General features: G+C 39.6%; 1 protein-coding gene across 2 annotated transcripts; it reads left to right on the forward strand.

Annotated features, from left to right (window-relative positions):
* The first annotated feature begins 352 nt into the window (after positions 1 to 352).
* Positions 353 to 19,066, forward strand: LOC103463548 (guanine nucleotide-binding protein subunit alpha-11-like). 2 transcript variants are annotated; one of them, XM_008406942.2, is made up of 8 exons: positions 353 to 604; positions 912 to 1,084; positions 7,346 to 7,530; positions 9,009 to 9,163; positions 10,681 to 10,809; positions 11,493 to 11,622; positions 13,383 to 13,536; positions 16,743 to 19,066. In XM_008406942.2, the coding sequence occupies exons 2-8, from the start codon at positions 934 to 936 to the stop codon at positions 16,943 to 16,945; spliced, it is 1,107 nt and encodes a 368-aa protein (XP_008405164.1). In that variant the 5' UTR covers positions 353 to 604; positions 912 to 933; the 3' UTR covers positions 16,946 to 19,066. The 2 variants fall into 2 exon arrangements, with proteins under 2 accessions (XP_008405164.1, XP_008405165.1); XM_008406943.2 differs by lacking the exons at positions 353 to 604; positions 912 to 1,084 and adding an exon at positions 7,195 to 7,246.
* The last annotated feature ends 1,181 nt before the right edge of the window (positions 19,067 to 20,247 follow it).

The following is a 20,247-nucleotide window of genomic DNA, read 5'->3' on the forward strand; positions in this document are numbered from 1 at the left end:
CTTGTTCGTTCCTTGGGGTACTTTAAATCAATTCCAGTGACCGAGAGATCATATCTCTTGGCTTCTGAAACTGCCCTAATGTGTAATTGTGAGCTTTTTCTTGGTTATGTTTATGTGTGTGTGTGTGTGTATTTGGTCTTAGATTTTATATTTTATATATGTTTTATGCTGCTGTCACTCTTGGAAAAGAGATTTTTAATCTCCATCAGTTACTTTTCCTGGTTAAATGAGGAACACACCCCATGGCTTACCGGAGACATAGAATGGAAGCCGTACGCTCTTATTGTGGAGGCGGGTTTTGCGTGTTTTCCGCTTAAATTTGCTGCGCTTCACGCTGCGCGCATTCCAGTTTCACAGAGCGCTCAACCGATCAGGGGAGACGGCGCATTCCTGTGTAGGCGCGGCAGACCTTCCAGAGCGGATTGACCGGGAGAAAGACGCTGAAGCCCGGCATCAGCTGGAGGGAATGACGGCAGGTGTTCGCGGGTAGCCGGCAGGAGGAGAGAGGAGAGGCCAGGGGAAGACTGGGTGGGAAATGGATTGCGTAAAGCAGTCGGAGCCTGTACCTGCACCATCTCCAGGAAGTTTGAAGCTCTGATTGGAGGTAAGGAGATACGCTTAAGTAGCTGAAGTCCACCTTGGCCTTTAAAAGAGACAGGTAAATAGGTTAGCTCTGGTTGTTATATCTGAAATAAACGCTGTAAAAAGCGTCAAAGTTAAAAACACAACACCACAGTAAAGGTTTTAAAAGGTTTAAAGTTAACCGAGTCTGTATAGAGAGTTTCAAGTAAATATCCTTAATGTGTGATGGAATAAATCATGGCAAGTTGAGTCAAAATTAAAGCGACGCCCTAGTTTATAACATGCTATTATAAGTTCTGGTTTATACCATGTGATTATTCTGGCAACAGGTGGATTTTATCAGTTTTGTCCATGGCGGGGTGCTGTGACTGGATCTACCGCACCTGCGTGTGCTGTCTGTCGGAGGATGAGAAGACCGCCATCGCTGTGGACAAAGAGATCAAGAGGATCCTCAGGCAGCAGAAGAAGAAGGAGAGACGAGAGATTAAAATCCTGCTGCTGGGTGAGTACAGCAACGCTGCACCTGCGATCAAACACACGACGGCACAAAATCAAAGCGAAAGGCACGAAGAAGAAAGTTACGGGCAATTGCGAAATGCAATTAAAGGATGTGGGGATGACGCCCTGGATTATCCTGTGTTCAGCCGCAAACTGTTCGGCCTGTTTGGCAGCTGCGCGAAATGAGGCAGAAACTATGTAAGGCATGTGCCACTTTGAGAGTATGTGAAGAATGGTGTAGATTAGAGCTGAAAGCAGTGCTTGGACACACACATCCCTGAAATCTGTGAGCCAGGATTGGTTAAACAACTTGGGGTCCTGCTGACAGGGGCAGTGTTTCACCCTGATGATTTAATTTAGATATTTATAACAAATAAAAAAATATGAACTGGTACAAACAGTTGAAAATAATTAGAGCTGAGATTACACATGTGTGTGGCTCTGTGCTGTAAATTGATTCAAAGTTATGGCAGTTTTGAAGCTTTTGCCAGCCGACATTTCCTGATGCGATCGCTCATCCTAGTAAACTAGAAAAGTTCAGGTTGGTCCTGAATATTTTGGCAAATTTTTTGAAGCAGGACATTTTTCTGCTAGGTGCTCTGTTAGACTAGAATTTATTTAGAATTTAAATACGACTAAAATAAATTAACATATTTACACAGACAGATGTTTAATCAATTTGATGTTATTTTGATGTGTTTTTCCTAAGTGTTTTTTTTTTAAAAAACTCTTTGTGATTTTATCTGCGAAAGGTGCAATGCAGATAAAATTTTAGTTACTTACTTCAAGTGCTTTCCGTGTCTGGATAACTTAAAACATAAAATTAAAAATATGAAAAAGCAAACATTTCCACACTTGATGCACTGTCTCTTTTTGTCTCAATGTTCTGCCCATTAACCTGTCCTACTATTTGTCCCATTTAGTCTTCCCTCTCTCCATCACTCCATTCATCAATCTTTATATTTATACATTTGGCTCTTTGTGCAGTTTTCCATCTAATAACATATCATTTTGAAAGTAGCATAACTCACATGTTGACCCACTAGGGTTGTATTTCAGTCCAATATTAGCAAGCTAAACAGATAACAGGAATGAACCAGGATTAGGGGAAATCCTGACACAGTGTAGAGATCCTGTAAACAATAACATCAAATTATTTCCCTGTCTTATTGCCCGAGTGACTGTGTGACTGTGCGTATATGGGAACAGGGCTGTCTGTAAAATCTTGATAGCGTTTCACACAGCTTCCTGCTGCTCGGTGAATCATTCTTGGAAAGTGTTGTTTGGAAAGCGCAGCAAAAATCAACAAGTTCGGAGATCGTCTCCGGCTTAAAGTGGTCGGTTTGATGAGACGCTGTAGATCCTGTTGATAAACGGTGCTGGTGTCATGTTACGGATTGCCAGTCCCTTCATTCCTCTGAATTAAAGCCATCACCCAAAGCATTTTATTGATGTTTCATGTGTTGTTTCTCAGCTTGCTTTGAGGATCTCGTTGAATAATTGGTTTTCTTCAGAGCTTTAATGAGGCTTTTAAATGGACTGGTTATCAGCTGATATAAGTAGCACTTAGTGTGTAGTGACATGCAGCAAAAAAACAAACAAAAAACAATAATAAGGCTTGAAATGTGAAATATAATATTGCCTTTAAGATCTATTGTTCATAAAATCTTTAAAACACCTGAATAATTGTGACGTTTAGTTCTAAAAACTGAAGACTGAATGCTGGAAGTGAACCAGAAGGTGGTTTAGCAAAGGGTGTGGTCACTTGTGCATTTACGTTATTTCACTTCTATTTTTTATGTTATTTTACATGTTAAAGCATGCACTTTACATAAAATGAAACACACCTTTTAATCACGGTTTTATTTTTTTTACATTCAAAAGATGTAATTTTAACAGAAATATGTGGACTTTCATGCACACTGCATTAGTCTCATGTTTCCACCATATTTGTACCTCCATTTTTTTACCCTCCAATGTAAACTACTGCACACCAGTTTATTGTATTCATCAGTGTGTGAATGTTCGTAAATGGGTGAATGTGGTGTAAAGTACTGTGGGGACCTCTGGACTTGATAAAGCACGATACAAGTACAAACAATTCACTATTTATACCCAAAATCTGTCAGAGGAGTGAATCATTTTGGGCTCAATTGTACTAAAGCAACTTGCTCATAATAAAAATGCTTAAATCTTGTGGACAAAATGATTTATTGGTAAATTATTATCTGAAAATGGTAATGCATTCCAATTATTTAGTTTCTGATCCTCGTGTCAAATTACAATTAAAATTCAAGCCAAATTAACTTGTGATTCACTGCTGGTAGACATTTTTTAGAGCGATAAAGCCACATTTCCTGAAAAAGTCCAACCTGAAACAATCAAAACCACAAAATATACTAGCTGGCAACGGAGTAAGAAAATGTCTGGAGGATAAAGAACGTAGCAGTTTGTCTTCAGTCTGGACACTTTGACCTCCTGTTACACTTCAAAGTCTCCACAGAAATATTCAAAGTAATTTACTGCTGGAATACGAACCAGTGGTGAACAGGAGGCTGAACACGGAGAAGCTGCAGAAAAATGGACAGAAGATGACTGGGATTATAAAATGAGAAGGAATCGGACGAAACCTGTTTCCCTGGGGAAATGCATGTGGTGGAGGACAACACTGATTTCCTCTTGGACCACATTTTACACCGGAAATGCAACGTTTAGAATCAGCTTTGTATGCCCACTTAACGTCTCAATCAATGTATCTGTTTTGTATTTGTCTGCATTGTATTTGTTTTCAATGTTGGCAGAACTAAGGAAAGAGAGTGGCTCTGTGTTCTGGGTCACATAACGTTCATGACAGCAATAACAAGTCAGTTCACTGCATTTCTAGAGTTAAGATCCACAGTAAAAATAATCTCAAGACAATTTGCTTCAAACATAAACTGGCTCAATTCAAGTAAACGTTCAGAAAACCTTCAGATTGGTCAGCAAAAACGTAGGGAAACCTTGATATATCAGATCTTTACTTCACAGAGAGAGCAAGTACGAGGTGCTGGCTGGAGGGATCAGTCCATTTTAACAGAAAGAAACTCACAGAACATCAAGCCTTATTATGAGCGTCCATCTGCAGTGACTGACTGGGGGACGAGAGGACAGGAAAGAGACCAAGTGTCCCACTTTTGTTCAGGTCTTCATAGCATTTTAACCTCATTTTCTCTCCCTGTTTTGAGTAAAGCTGTGTGAAATTTTACATCAGAGACAGTCTAGTCAGAAGCTTCAGTCTTGCACAAAAAAAAGTCCAGATGTGCACAAGGTGAGATAAGATTTGTTTGACAAGTATTAAGAGAAACTGCAGAGTATTTGTGCCTGATGCTAAAGTCAGGTCATTGGTGCTGTGATGTTTTCAGTTAAACAGGAATTAGGTTTAGCCATTGTAAAAAAAAAAAAAAAAAGCAAAGATGACATTAATCAGTTTGTGATGTAAAAGGCTGAAGTTGTTTTGTTATTGTTCTGCTTCGCCGCCTCTTGGGTTGTTTTTATCTGCATAGATTAGGGTGATGGAAAGACTTTCCAACCTGACGCGTCAAGAGCTCATCAGCAAAAATATATTGTTCAAGTTCCACTGAAAACATTCAAAAAGCTGATCTGCAAATACCTGACTGCTGTAGAACCAGTAAAGACTTTTCAGCAAAATATTTATTTTTTTTCCAAATTCTTTTTGCACTGCTTTATTGTCTGTAAAGGATGCTTGTCTCAGAAACAAAATTCCCTGTTGAAAGAAAGTATCTTAAAAGTATTTTCAATCAAAATCTATGTACGTGAATAGTTTTCAATCAAACTCAAAGTTAAATAACAGAAAAAACACTTCAAATTCAGTTTCTAAACCTCCTCTACTTTTGAGTGGTTCAGTCAGACTCACACCAGGCGCAACAGTCAGCTTTGGAAATCAAAGTCTTTTCTTCACAGTGTAAACATCTCCGGCCAGACAGTCATGGAAGATACGATAAGAGAAGATAGGACTTGACTGTATTAACCCCACAGCATGGAAATTCAATTGTTAAAGCAATTTGCAAAGACAGAAAAAAAAAGTGCAGGGCTCTTCTTTAGTCTCCTCTCCTGGTCGGAGCTGCCTGCTCCCTGGCAAACAACAACAAAACCAACTGGAAAGGCAACAACAGGCTTATAAAAAGTCATTATCACTCCAAAGACCCTTCTCGCGTAGAGGATCTGAGTTGTGGGACCGATTCAGTTCATTGATGAAGTGAACAACCCGGTATTAAAAGGAAGGGAAAGGAAACCTGAAGCAACAGAACCTGAAGGCGCGGCATCTCTCTTAATGACTGCAAATCAAACAAAATACATTTGAAACATTTGCATGATGTCACCTAGGTGGAGGCTGCTCAGACCTCATTAACCCGCAGCAGTGCTAATCATCATGGTAGTGGGGGTAATGATATTTTTATATTTTCCCTACCTTTCTGACTTTGCTCCCTCATAAAACTCCTCTTAAAATCCATAATAAAAGGGTTGCGTGAAGAAAACGCTGCTCAGCTCTCCAATGGAGACATGGTTCATTAGAGTCAGCTTTATCAAACGCGGAAGCTTTCAGGTCTAATCTTATAAGTAAGAGTTCCTACCTTCCTTACTGAAACTGGAGATGCTTTTTCCCCCCCAGGTCTGTGGGATTTAAACATTTGTATTTGAAAAATAAATTCAAAATATTTTTTCACATGCCATCATACCTTGCGCAATTCAAGTGCAAAACAAACAAACAAAAATGTATTAGAGGAAAGCATTTAAAAATAAAAAGCTGCAATAAGCTGGTTGCTCATGTTTGCAGCCTCTTGGACCAGAAATATTTTTTTTTTGGTTAATTTGATATAAAGTTCTGCTGATATAATAAGATATTCAAGCCATAGGCCAGCTTACAAAGAATCAAAAGGGTTTCATTGTATAAAGATATCAGTCAGGAGAAGGGTGCAAAAAGCCATGGCATTTATGCACCGTTTCAGGGTGTCACTAGTTACATAAAATATGTGACAAGAGAAATGTAACAAATTTTACATTTCTCAAAACTTGATGAGAAAATCAGACCGAAACTAGTGAGGGAGGATTTCCTTTGTTCTGAACCAACCTTTACAAATCAAAGAGCCATATGTACCCTGGTTCCTGCTGAGAAAAAACATTTCTACAACCACAAAGCTTGTAGAAATGATCTTCAGAAATGAAGATTCTGTCAAGAATTACACACACATGCTTGTTTATATAACGGACCACAAATTACCTTCCTGAGTAAAGAAAACTATAAAATATGTACGAAAGGGGGGGGGGGGGATTAGTAGAACCAGGCTATTTGTGCCCACTGTATATGAAAGCACATCATTTTATACTCTGTGTAGGTTTATAGAGGGCACACAGGGCTCTGCAGAATCTGAACTGTCAGAATCGGATCTCATTGTCTCAGAGGAGCGGGAAGCCTCCTTGGCCTCAGCCGGTCTTGCATCCCTTCTTGCCACAGCCCCTCCTGGTGAACGTTTCATATGTGAAACTATTGTGCAACTGATGAAAGTTTCATGGCTGCATTTTTTATGTGGAAATTAGCAACAGCTGCTCAACTTAAGGAGGCCGGTTTTTCAGACAGAGAGCAGGATGGATACTTCTGAGCAGCAGTTGTCAGAGGCTGTGAGGAAGTACGCACTGAAACACTGATTCTCCCCCTGGTCGGTTCTGGTCTGACTCACTGAGCGAACATCCCACTGACGCCTTTCTTTGAGCTCTGGTCTCCCCGTTCTGGACACATGAAACAAAAAAAAAGTGCTGAAAAAATGAAGGAATTAAAAGATCGTACAGGCTAACTCATTTAAACATTAATGCATTTGTAATGCTGTTTTTGGCTTTTGTTTGACTTACAAAATGAAAAGAAGTGCATCATGGCAAATGCTGTTGATTGATGCAATTACTGAGCAGAAATGAGAACCTTTTAGTTCATTTGTCTCCAATGGCAACAAAAACGCTCCTTTAAATTTGGTTATTGGTAGAATAAATTCTGACCAATAAGAACTGATTGAGAGAAAATTTAAAATTTCAAAATCTGGCCCTTTTTTTTTTTTTTTTGGTTCATCGCATAATCTGTTTGTCTAGAACGTGGCAGAAAACCAGAGCAATGTATAGTGTAAAAGAGAAGTCATTACTACAGACATGGCTGGCATTACTAATGGTGAAGGATTTAAATATATCTCACTTAATAATCCCATTGCTATTGCTTCTTCAGGAACTGGAGAAAGTGGGAAAACCACCTTCCTCCGACAGATGAAGATCATCCACGGCCGAGGCTTCTCCGAAGAGGAGCGGAAGGCCTTCGCTAAGTGTATCTACCAGAACATCTTCACTGCCATCAAAGCCATGACCGGAGCCATGACCACGCTCAGAATCCCTTACACCAGCCCTGAGAACGAGGTAGAGCCCCACACATAAATCTCGGCCAGCATAAATACGGCCGGTTGCACTTGGTTACACTTGAATGCTCACATATAAACACAGGTGTGAAGGCATCAGGTAAAAAAAACACTTTAATGACTGATTGGATTGTGCATGCAATAAGAAAAAGGCATTTATGACTCAAACAAAAACATGTGCATCCTGTTGTGGTCGGAAAAGAGCCTGCAGCATCTACGTGAAGACAGAGCGCTAATGGTTTCTTATTAGCCTTCTAATAGGAAACCATTAGAGGACTAAATAGGCAGAAAGTGTTGATCTGTCTTTCAATTCAAAGGAGTTGTCACAAGACAATTTCAAACTCGATACCGATACAACAACAAATATTTGATACCGTTTTCAATATCGTGGCAGCATTTTTTGATTAAAAGGCTTCTTCCTGGTTGAGAGTAAAACTATGATTAATGACAATATGACTAAACATTTTTGATTTACATAGTTAGGGCACTACCAAAAAAAAAGAACAATTAAGCTGAATTAAAAAAAAAAATATATATATATATACTTTACGTAGGACGTCACTGTTTGGAGAAAGTAGACAAGATAACATTTAACATCAGTGTTATTATCCTTTATGGAAGTGTGTAGTTTTGATTCAGTTCTGCAATTTTAAAAATGTTATTATAAATACTTATCTTTAGTTTTCTACTGTATGCTTCCATTTGACTGTCAATTTGTTCTACTACACAACACATTATTTTTAAAGCATAAACAAGGATCTACTACATGCAAACGTATTTAGCAGCACCCTTGCACAATTTCTGTCTTTCTGATAATTGGTCAGAACAGCAGCCGCAGACGAGCTGCGCCCACACATAAATCTTGGCCAGTATAAATACGTACGGTTGCACTTGGTTACACTTGAATGCTCACATATAAACACAGGTGTGAAGACATCAGGTAAAAAACCCTTAATGACTGATTGGATTGTGCATGCAATGAGAAAAAGGCATTTATGAATCAAACAAAAACACGCGCATCCTGATGTGGTCGGAAAAGAACCTGCAGCATCTACGTGAAGACAGAGAGGCTACACACTCGAAAAGCTGCGCAGACGAGCGGCACCGACTGGGTTGCTTGTGTCCACGAACTTAATTTTTACTAAGATAATATTGTTAGGTTTTGTTGTACAGGAGTTTTACTGAACTTTTCAAGTTGCTCTCAAACGTCAGTGTTGCAACGTCAGCATGTGGGATCCTCTGCCTCATGGGGAAATAATCTCCAAACAGTCGGATAAAGAGCGTCGCTCAGGTTTTCCTGGACGTACTTGCAATGTTAGCAGCGTTTAAAACTTGCAGCAGTTCTTTGGCAAATGAGTATCTCTGAATCATTTATTTTTCTAGTATCGATTATATTGAGAGATCGATTATTGTTGTCGTAGTCCATGTCTTTGCAAGCGTCTGAAACGCTTCTCTCACCGTCCCATGTTTGCTCTCTAGAGGTTCGCCAGGTGGCTGCAGGATGTGAACACGGTGCACATTGTCCTCCTGGAGAGGAGATACGTGGATGCCATCCGCCGCCTCTGGTCAGACCAAGGAATACGGATCTGCTACAGCCGCCGCTGCGAGTATCAGCTCCTGGACTCCACCGAGTAGTGAGTAAAACTAAAACACACTTATTCTAGAGGAGAAAAATGAGCTGCAGTCAGCGTGACTGGACTGGGAATGAGAGGCAGTGGCGTGATGAAGTGTCTCTGCAATGTCAGAAATGTGAAAAGTCTTACCAGATGACTGCGTCTCAAAGTATGAACACCACGTTAAGAAATGGTTGTTTTAGTAAATTTACTGGTGCCACAACTATTTCCCCCTGGAGTGATAAAAAGTGAAAGGATTATTATTATTATTATTATTATTATTATTATTATTATTATTATTATTATTATTATTATTATTATTATTATTATTATTAAAAGCAGGACATTGACACAAATCTGAGTACTAGAAAACTGGTCATCATTCAATGTGTATGACCAAATCAAAACACAAAACACAAAATTAACCTTCTTCCATATCCTCCATGTCTCCAGACTTAAACCTTTAGAAATGTAGAAATAATGCATTAATTCTCTCTGTAAGCTACCACTTATCTAAATTTGTAGGAGAAGACAAAGTCCTATTGGTAAAAGAGGGTTACATAAAATATTAACAACAAGAAGTTACATATCAATGAAAGGTTGAGTGGAAGGAGAAGTTCAAAGTTGACGGTTTTTAATTAAACAGGAATGGAAAGAATTACGAGTTCCTCCTTCTGTATCAGAGCTCATGTGCCTAATCTGGATTTGATTTGTATTCATCTCAAAAACAGTGATTTAAAATACATCATACTGAAAGTTTGTGAATTGAAAATGATGAGAATTTGTAGTTTTGATTGATAGATCTATTAAACATATTAGTTGTTAGGGAAAAAAACAAAAAATAATAATCATGCTTATTTTGTAAATTGATTCTCAAATTAGATATTAACAAATAGAAACACATTTAATTTCAATGTTTGAATAAATTTGATTCCAAATTTTTTATTTTTTTGGTTTTTGATTTCTGAAATGAAATTTGAGTCGTCTTCTTTTTTTTCCACAGTTTCACCTCGAGAAGCAAAACCATCACAGATTTGTTGTGTATTTCAACACTAGAGGGCGTCTTCCTGACCAACTCTGTGTTTTTGTGGGCTCACGCAGCTCTAAATGTCAGAGTGCAGAGTTTACCGACTGTTTCTCGTCACGGTGTAACGTATAGCAGTGGGTGTGAACCCGACGTTCAGAGAATGACTCAGGATCAGAACAAAGCCCGGGTCCGGCCGGTTCTCTTTAGTCCCTCTTTTCTATTGCTGCATCGTCCTGTTTGCCAAGCAGCTCTGTCATCGCGATGTGTGCTCGATAAGGGACAGTCGGTCAACACCGGCTAATGACAGCTTGTTTCAACACCGGCCATAAACATGCTGTTTGCACACAGGTCAATGTGGGCTCTCCCCACCCGCTTCTTGTGTTTTTTAATCACACTTTTTTTTTCCCTCACCAATTTATCACTTGTCTCCTGTCACTTTCAGTTTGTCTTACAAAAGCTTCATGTAAAGCAAACAGCAGCAGTGTTTTCACCAAGTCTCTCTGTCTTTCAGCTACCTGAACAACTTGGAGCGGATCTCGGCCCACGATTACATCCCCACGGAGCAGGACGTGCTGCGTGTTCGGTTTCCCACTACGGGCATCCACGACTACTCCTTCACCATCAAGAACATCACGCTAAGGTGGCCGGGCCTCACATTACCGCCCTCTCACAGGGACAAATCCAATACCAGCGCTATTCACGCTGCTGTGAATGAAATACTGTTGAGGCTTTGTTTGCTCGCGTCTGCTTGGACACAGTAGGATCACGTTTCTAATTGCCTCTCTGCAGAGTTTGTGCTGAGAGGTGAAGTGTCCATTTTGTGTTTGATTTTGATCCAAATCCCACATATGAGGGTTTCTACCATTAAAGGTTTAAACCTTCACGGGCGACACAAACACCGAGCAGCTTTGAAAGGGAATGAGTAGCCCGTCCTGGACATATTTTTAACATAATTCTTCTTTTTCTTTTTGCTAGCTTTTTTCCTGTTTTTATATTTGATTTTGTTTTTTGAAAACTGGAGGAGGTGTCTGCTTCCTTTCTGACACAGCGATCGGTCGGAGGCGTCACATATCGTCAGTGTGAAGAACGTCCTAAATTCGCCGCCTGGTTTTTTGCAGCTTCGTCAGAGTTTGTAGGCGTGAGAATGATCTGTGAGAACTGGGACAGTTCCACACAATTCATTGTTTTTCTGCCCCAATAATTAATGACACGATTCTTAAATAGAACTTGACTGGTTTAAACAGCGACATAAAAAAAAAAAAAAGTGTCAAGAAACAACGTTTGTTCTTACTACTTACTTCTCTTTCTTCTTCCCTCCCTCAGGATTGTGGATGTTGGCGGCCAGAAATCGGAGCGTCGGAAGTGGATCCACTGCTTTGAAAATGTGACCTCGCTCATCTTCCTGGCATCCCTCAGCGAGTACGACCAGGTCCTGGAGGAGAGAGAGACCATCGTAAGAGGAGTTTGCTCTCTTCTCCCTTCACTCTGTTAGCTCAAGCAGGAAGCGGATAAAATAAGAGCTATTTTATGAATCCATTTCTTCTCTTGAATCATATTTATATCATATTTCCAATGCATACCTGCTGCATTTCCTTAATTATGGAGACTCTGAGATGGTTTCGGCTTTAAAATCAGATGCTTCAGATGATTAGAGCAGTGTTAAACATTTTGATTATTTGAGCTGTTTGTGATCTTGAGCTTTGGGAAGCATTTGAAAAGTCGGAATGAAATATTCCATCAGATTTTCAGGATTTTGCTAAAGTCCTTTATTAAAATTCTGCTTTATTTACACATTTTATACTTCTTATTTCACAAACCTTTCTGTGTTTATCTATCGTAGACCTGGAAGGACAAGGGTGCATAACTCAAAAAATATTTTACAGATAAAAAACCTGAAAGTTGTTGCCCATTTGCATTCAGTCCTCTTTATTCCAAAACCCTGAAATAAATACAGTTGAAGTAATTGTTAGTGTGTTCTTTCCAAGACAGGAGAAGCAGAAAACTAGCACAGTGGTGGCAGTGTCATGATGTGGGACATGAACAGGAACAGGGAAACTGGACAGAGTTAAAGGGGCAATGAATGAAGCTAAATATGTAGCAGTCTTTAGAGAAAACTCATAAAAGGTCACAGCCGATTTCAAACCGAGGTTCGTCTTCCAGCAAGTCAACAAAACCAAACACACAGCCAGCCGTGACACATTTTCCAGTATATCTGGAAAATGTATTAAATTTAAAAAATGTGGGAAAAGATCAATACATGTTTTGTTTCTTTATGCTGTAGCTTAATACCTTTTTTTCTAGTTTTAGTTCCAATTTTATAACGTTTCATCAGTTAAAGCCTATAAAAAAGTTTTGTAGAAAACCTGAACACAGGTTTCAGAAACCAAACTCATTATGAAGAGTCTATTGTTTTGAGGTCATCCAGATAAAGAGAGCCAGTAATCATGCTCCGACATTATTTCTTGGTGTTGACAAGCAGACAAACGCCTCAGCACTTGACTCTCCTGAAATCTGACCCAACCAGTCCTAGATTATACTCACAGACTGAAGGACAAGACAGACAGGATGAGGCTTCACCGCTTGTAGCTTTGTTGTCTCCTCTGCTTCCAGAATCATTAGTGCATCTATCTTATGTAAAACAACAGAAACTGTTCATAATCTAGAATCTAAGACCAGCAGTATAAAAAAAATAAATAAATCCCTAAAACACTGCAGATAATTAACTCAGCCTAACTTGGATGCTTCAATAATAAGCAATTTACTAACACTTTACGTTTTACTGTGTTACTTATTTATCTTTTTATATTTAGTTGTAATCTGTAGTTGTAGTCCTTTGTTTTTGTAATTGCATCCTTCCTCCTGCAGGTGGCACTGTCGTACAACACACGTCCTGCTCTCCTCTCAGCCTCCTGGTGCTCTCTTCTTTCCTCCCATGCTATGACTAAACCTGTTATCTCTCCCAGACTCTTTTTGGTCTCCCACAGCATTCATTAACCTCCATGTTGGTCTGTTGCTCATTTTCTTCCCCTTGCTCTTTGTTTACATTATTCCTTCCTCCAGTTTCGCCCCCATCTACCCAAAAAGCCAAACTGCTGCAGCTCATGTTTTCTGGCTCCTTGTGAAAATTGTGTTATTAAGGGATAAAGAAGAAAAGAAAAACTTGCACGTCTTCTGCAGAACCAAAACATGTTAAGCTGACTGTGTGTTCCTCAGAACCGCATGCAGGAGAGTCTGGCTCTGTTCTACACCACCATCCATTCTGCCTGGTTCCACAACACCTCCATCATCCTCTTCCTCAACAAGACTGACATCCTGGAAGACAAGATCCGGACGTCGGATCTGGGGAAATACTTTGAAAGTTTCACAGGTTCGTTGTTCTAAGATGTGCTTTTGGTTTTCATTTACCGCCACAAATACAACGTTGAGTTTACAGAAGGAGGCGGAGACGTTAACGGATGAAATTATATGTGTGTGTTCACCAGAAGAGATTAAAAAGTTTAGCAGCTGTTTTTTAAATGTTTTTTTTTTAACAGCTGGTAATTTAACTCGTCTTATTTTGTGCGTGTGTGTGTTGGAGTTTGAGCGCAATCTGACATTACTAAACGACTGCATTTTTTTTTAAAGCTTGCTGGAAAATGTTCAAACATTCAGAGCAGAAATTGCACCAGTGTTGAGTCAGAGTCAGGTTATCAGTCAATTTCAGTGCCATCAGTGCGCTCAGTGGCAGCTGTTTATTCTCATCACAGAGCGGACAGGACCACTGCAGGGACATGAGGGCTGTGATGCCGTTTGTCCTCTGGTCAATTTGCCTCTGACTTGTAACTGTCTCATAATGTTCTGCAGAAATAATGAATTATTCACCAAAAATATTGACAAAGTGATTTCAGCCCCACTGCGACTCTTCCTCCTCCTCCTTTCTGTCTTTCTTCCTTTGCTATTGTCATAATCATCTTTCCTCCATTTCTGTTTTTTCTTTTTGCCCCTTCTTTTTTCTTTTTCTACTTTCGTCACACTTTTCAGTCTTTATCTTTTACTTCTGTTCTGATCTTTTTCTCTCCTTCAACATTTTCATTTCTCCTTCCTTTTTCTGTCTGCCTTCCCTTGTCCCTCCTTACTTTTTCATTCCATAGTCCTTCCTCTTTCTTTTCTGTCATCTATTTCCCCTCCTTCATTCTTCTCTTCTTTGTATGCTTGTTTGCTCGATCTTCCATTTTTCCTTACATTCTTCGTTTTTCTTCCCGACTTTCTACTTTTTCTTTTCTTCATTTCCTTCCTGTGCTCATTGCTCCTGTCCTTCCCTCTATATTTTCTTTCCTCCCCTCTTTTTTCTGTTTTATCATCCCTTTCTCCCTGCTTCCTTCTTGACTCGTTTTCTTCCTTTTCCTACCTTCTTCCTTTTAAATATTTTATTCCTTTTTTACTTATTTTCTTACATTCCTCCTTTTATATTTCCTTCTTCCATCATTCATGTTTTGCTTTTCTCCTCCCCGTTCTACTTTTCCATACTTTCTTTTGTTCTTTCCTTTCTTGTTTCTGCAGTCTCTTCTTTTCACCTTCAGTTCTTTCTGTATGTTCCTCCTCACTTTTTTGCTTCTCTTCATTTTTGCTCCTTTGTTTTTTGTTCCTTTTGTTATCCCTGCATCCTTGCTGCTTTCTATTCCTGCATTTTTCTCTCCTTCCTTCTTCCACCCTTGCCTTCCCTCTTTATCTTCTGCCTTTCTTTCCTCTTTTCTTCATTCCTTCCTTCTCCTGTCTCTTTCTGCCCTCCGTCCTCAGTAATAAATGGTGCCTTCAGGTGCTCTTGATCAGCTTACCTTCGGTTCTGCTGGTGTAAAGAGGCTCTATGGCGTCTCATCGCTCCCCCCCTCAACTCCATCACCTCCACCCTCTCTCCCTCTGTTTCCCTTGGCAACTACAGACAGGTACTTTGTTCCCTGCCAGCCCTGCACCACCACCCGAACAACCCCCCCCCCTTTCAGGTGTACCGTACGTATTAGCCGTGTGTTTGTGTGTCAGGTGGCTTAGGGTTAGACTTAGTGACTGTGAGCGAACACTTGTGTGCATCTGCAGTGCACCCACTGTGTTTTACCAGCAGCATTAGCGCGGTAAAATAATGACTCATACAGGGTCAAGCTTCTTGATGTCAATTTAACCTTAATGACAACTCCGAGCAGCTCCTACTGCTGGCTGCTGTTTGCTGCTAATGCTGTTGTGTTCCTGTGTGGAGACTGCGTGGCCCTTATTACTGCGGCTGTAACTGCATTTGAAAGCACTGCTGTTAAGTAGCTTCGCTTCCCGACGCCGTTCTCTGACACTGAGAAACTAGATTTCACTTGCTCTTAAGCAATTAAAAACAACAATATAATAATAGTGTTTAATTCAGCTTCTAGTTACGGCGTTTTAGCCATTTCGCATCTTGATTGTTTAGACTCATTAACTTGTCTGTTTGAGCAGGACGCGCTACTCTGACCCGAAACATGTCACGACAAAATCTACACACAAATAGATTTAAAATCAACAAAAAGGTATTTTAGTCATTATCTCTCCAGTCCTTGACCTTGAGCAGGACAGAAAATTGTGCAGCAGCTGCTGAGGAAATATTTAAAGTTAACAAGTTGAGGACAAAATAAGAATAAAAAAAAATAAGAATAAAAAAAAACACTGAATAACAATCAACATTAAATGATTAAATGAAGAATATCTGAAATTCATAAGATGGAAGTTCATCCAGTCACCAGAGTATGTGTGTGAATAGGTGATTGACTGAATGTTACTTTCGGACTCTTCTGGACTTGGTAAAGTGCTACACAGGCCATTTGCATGAGTGCACAGCATATTTGGCACATTGTTTCAACGGCGAAAAATATTTCCAGTCAAATCGTAGCTGGATTTGACTGGAATGGCTTCTGCTCTTCCGGGAAAACTTCCCACAAACTTCAGTCATGGACAATTTTTCCTAAAGTGCATCTGTGAGGTCAAACACTGATGTGGGGTGAGAATCCAGACTCTATCCTGAACTGGTTTCATTTGGCTGATGTTGTTTCAAAGGAAACAACTCAGTTCAATCCAATAAAGTTTACATAAAACTCAACTTGTATTTGAGGAAAGTTTGAATTGATTTTGAAACCAAATGACAGCACTGTTTCTGCTATAGTGATACTATACACATTTTCCCCTTATCCTACATAAAGTCTAAACAATAAGGAATGAAAATGTTTACCTTCTGTAATATTTTTAAATAATCGGTTTAACGATCAGTTGAAATATGCAATTAGGGTAAAACAATAATGAAAATAATTCTAGGATATGAATGGTTGTTATCTTTCATTTTTAACTAAGTAGCTACAGAATATGAACATTATGAGGATGTTTTAAGGAATAATAGCTTCAACAGTGCTACATGTGGGGTGACTGTGGCTCAATTCTTTAGCTTCCCTAATTTAATCTAATGCCCCTAAAAAACAAAAACAAAACACAAATGGTTTTCTGTCATGTATTTTGGCTTTTTAAACTCCCACTGGTACTCAGCAGAGATTTTTGTCTTTCCCTCCAACGTCTACCATCGTCTTGCAGGTGAAAAGCAGAACGCTGAGCTAGCAAAGCAGTACATCCTCAAAATGTACGAGCAGCGTTCCATGAACCAAGAAACCCGGGTGTGGAAGACCATGTACCCACACTTCACTTGTGCTACAGACACCAACAACATCCGCAAGGTTTTCACCGACATAAGGGACACGGTCCTGCTCAAGTCGCTAAGGGACTACGGAGTCCTGTGAACTTTCACTCAGCGTCGTGAGGCAGAAGGAGACGCGACGGTTCCCCACATCCGTCACGCTGACAGGACTGAAAGCAGCGACTGAACTCTTTCTCACACGAAGAACTCTTTCCGTATGAAATCCTCTCCGACTGTCATGTTTTATGGGTTTTTAACGGAGCAGCAGGGGGGATTATTTCTTCACTCGCATCTGGATTTCAGAACATGAAGATCTGTAATAGAACCTGGAATCACGTAGTTTGAATCACAAACTGTGTTTATCGGTAGGGTTGCTTTACAAAAGAAGCGTTTGGGTCATACGTTATGCATGTTGCTCTGTAAATGACGCTGAAGTAGAGACGCTATGAAGTACAGCGTGGCCATTAGTGGTGGAGATGGGGTCATGCACTCCACTGCTGCAGTGCACACATGAACAGCTGCAGGTGCAGACAGATAACATAGAAGCCTGTAAAAGTCCACATTTTTCACCAAAATGAGAACTGTTAGGACAGATATTTATTGGAATAAGCTGTTTTTTTCTTTTAATAATCCATTATGAATCTTGTAAATATAATGCATCTCTACAACTAAGACCCAAAAGCAGGTCAAATTCTTGAAATGGAAGCTGCTGCACTACACTGAATTTGGCTGATGAATTTACTGCTTAATGTGTTAAAAGCTACACTGTCAAGCTGCTCAGATGAATGTTTTTTCCAAGCCTGTTTTGAGTTTTAAAAAAGGCACTTATTGAGTTTTTTTTCTGCTTCTGATTTCCAGTTTTGTTTGAGGTTTGACTTGCCAATTCAAATCTGAACCCATTCTTCAATCTTTTAAAAGAAAAAATGAAGAAATGGCAAAAATGCTTGCCAAAGTACATGTTTTGGTTGATGCATTAGGAGACTGAACATGATGGGATTTTATGTTTTAGAAGCATTTAGTGAATAGCCGGAAGAAAAGACAGATTTTTCAGTATTTGTTGTGTCAGGGGGAAATCAGCTGAACTCAACTTTGGGCGATTTATTATTGCATCTGTGGTTTTTAGTGACAGAGGAGAAACACTATGCGGACACAGTTTTTCAGGAGGGATTTATAGTTGACTTATGCAGAAGTCTACAGACTTGCCTGTACCCCTGCGAAGGACGTGTACAAACCCTTAAATTATATACATATTTAATTTAAGATAATATCAAAGAAAATGTATCATCCTGCAACTGAAAACTTCAGTTTTTTTATTGTTTTTTTGTTGTTTTTTGGTGACAAACACTCCCGGTGAGTCCTGGAGTCGATTTATGGAAAAGGATCTCAATCCCACTGTCGAGCACGGTGGATAATCTGTGATGCTGTGGGCTCCGATGGAGCTTGATGTCTGAAAATCTGGTGGACTTTGCCTGAAATCTGGATACTTTTCATCATTTGCTGGGAACATTCAATGTTATCTACTATGCTTATGCTTCTTCATTTTATGGGCAGGTATGTTTTATCTCAGTGTTGCCAATTCATTATTGCTGCCTGGAGGTGCAAAAAAAAAAAAAAGCCTCCAATCTGTTAATCCAAGCTTTCAAATCTCTTTTTGGGTATTTTCTATGTATATAACTGAGAGAAAGAGGAATGTAGAAGTCTGTCAGTGGCTGAAATATAAAGTGGTGACCTACTTGAAACGGTCAGATAATTGTACTCCTGCACTTTAATAACATTAAAGGGTAAATAAAACAAAGGTTGATTAAAGTGCAATAATAACTCAGCCTCATATCGGTTTAAATTGTGTTTTTCATCTGTCTTGTATCAATTTCAAGAGTCCAAAAGTCGTAAAAAAAATAATAACAATAATTTAAAATCATAAAACTATCTGACCTGAATGTAAAGCTCATTGGAGCAGAGCATTAAAATCCACTTTTCTGATTCTTTACGATGCATTTGACACAAATACAGACGCCCTCTGTACATGACTGCTGTTCTTGATTCATTTGTAAGTCTTGAATTTGTAATAATTGTTTACCTGCTGGACATAGACTGTGACCAGAGAGTGCCAGTGACTGACCTGCCCCCCTTTGGAGGCAGTAATACATTTGTGTAGAGTCTGGTGGAGGGAGAATAAAAACATGTTTTTATAGTTGATATTAAAGAGAAAATCTTAAAACACTCACACACACTCTCACCTGCTTGCTTTTGTTTGTCTCCTTGCCTCTCTGCTCGGTGTCAGAGACTCGCTGATGCCGGGGGTTTGCAAACAGGAACGCTGCTGGATTTGCATCGGACTGACACGCACGCAGCAGCCATTTCCATATGTCGTGTATGTTTGTCTGTGGTGCAGACTGGGAAAGCAACGCAGATGAGAAACCTTCCACCGCGGTGTCAGCGTGTGAAACCCCAGCGCCGCGTCTTTCGCTGGCAGGAGAAAAGCGGTTCCTCATTAGCGAGGGACAGATTGCTTCTGGAAACAAAAGTCTGTCACTTTTCCCCTTCTGACTAAAAAAAACAAAAAAACAATACAACTACAAAACATGCATACAAATAATACCCAAAAGGCAACCTTAGACAGACTGTCTGGATGCCACAGAAAGCATGAGGAAGTCGCCACGGTGACTGTCATCTACATGACTTGATATTCTCATCTGTTGGACCGAATCTGTCTGTCTCTGGGTAGATGTCTGTTTCAGACATGCGTTCATGCAAAATAATTGACAGCTGTGTGACCAGACATTATTATTAAACTTGCACCAAACTGTTTACATTCTGCCTTAAATGTCAACGATGTTAGAAGATGTAGAGCAAACGAAGAAACCCTCTAAGATCGCCTTCCTGCATCTTTACTGTTGGACGTTGAATTTGATCTGGACTGACATGTTGACAGGATGAAGGTCACAACAAATATCTGACCATTTTAAACCCTTTTGGTTTAAGGCAATCTTCTGTTTTTACCAATATTTTCTTTCTGGCTGGAAGCGATATTAACGTTATGGAGGCGATCACAAATGAGCAATAACACATGGGAATCGATTTCTGTGGAATCAACAAGGATTTCTCTGTCGATATCTCAGAAGGGTGCAGAACCGTTTGATTTGCTCTGGAAATTCAATTCACGTTTTCTCTGAAAACAGGGAACAGGAAAGAGATGATCAAGTATTTTAAGGCTTCTTATCCCAACGAAATGCAAGGCACAAGCTCAATGTCATAGTTTTGTAAGGATAGAACCAAGCATTCATTACTGATGACAGCAAAAACAAAGCTCATGCAAGTCACATGAAAATCGCAGTTTTTTGTGAGAATAAAGCCGAGTTCTTACAGCACTGAAAGCAGACATGAACATCTGCTGTATCCAGACTA

This window comes from Poecilia reticulata, linkage group LG4 (assembly GCF_000633615.1).
Source record: "Poecilia reticulata strain Guanapo linkage group LG4, Guppy_female_1.0+MT, whole genome shotgun sequence".
NCBI lineage: Eukaryota > Metazoa > Chordata > Actinopteri > Cyprinodontiformes > Poeciliidae > Poecilia > Poecilia reticulata.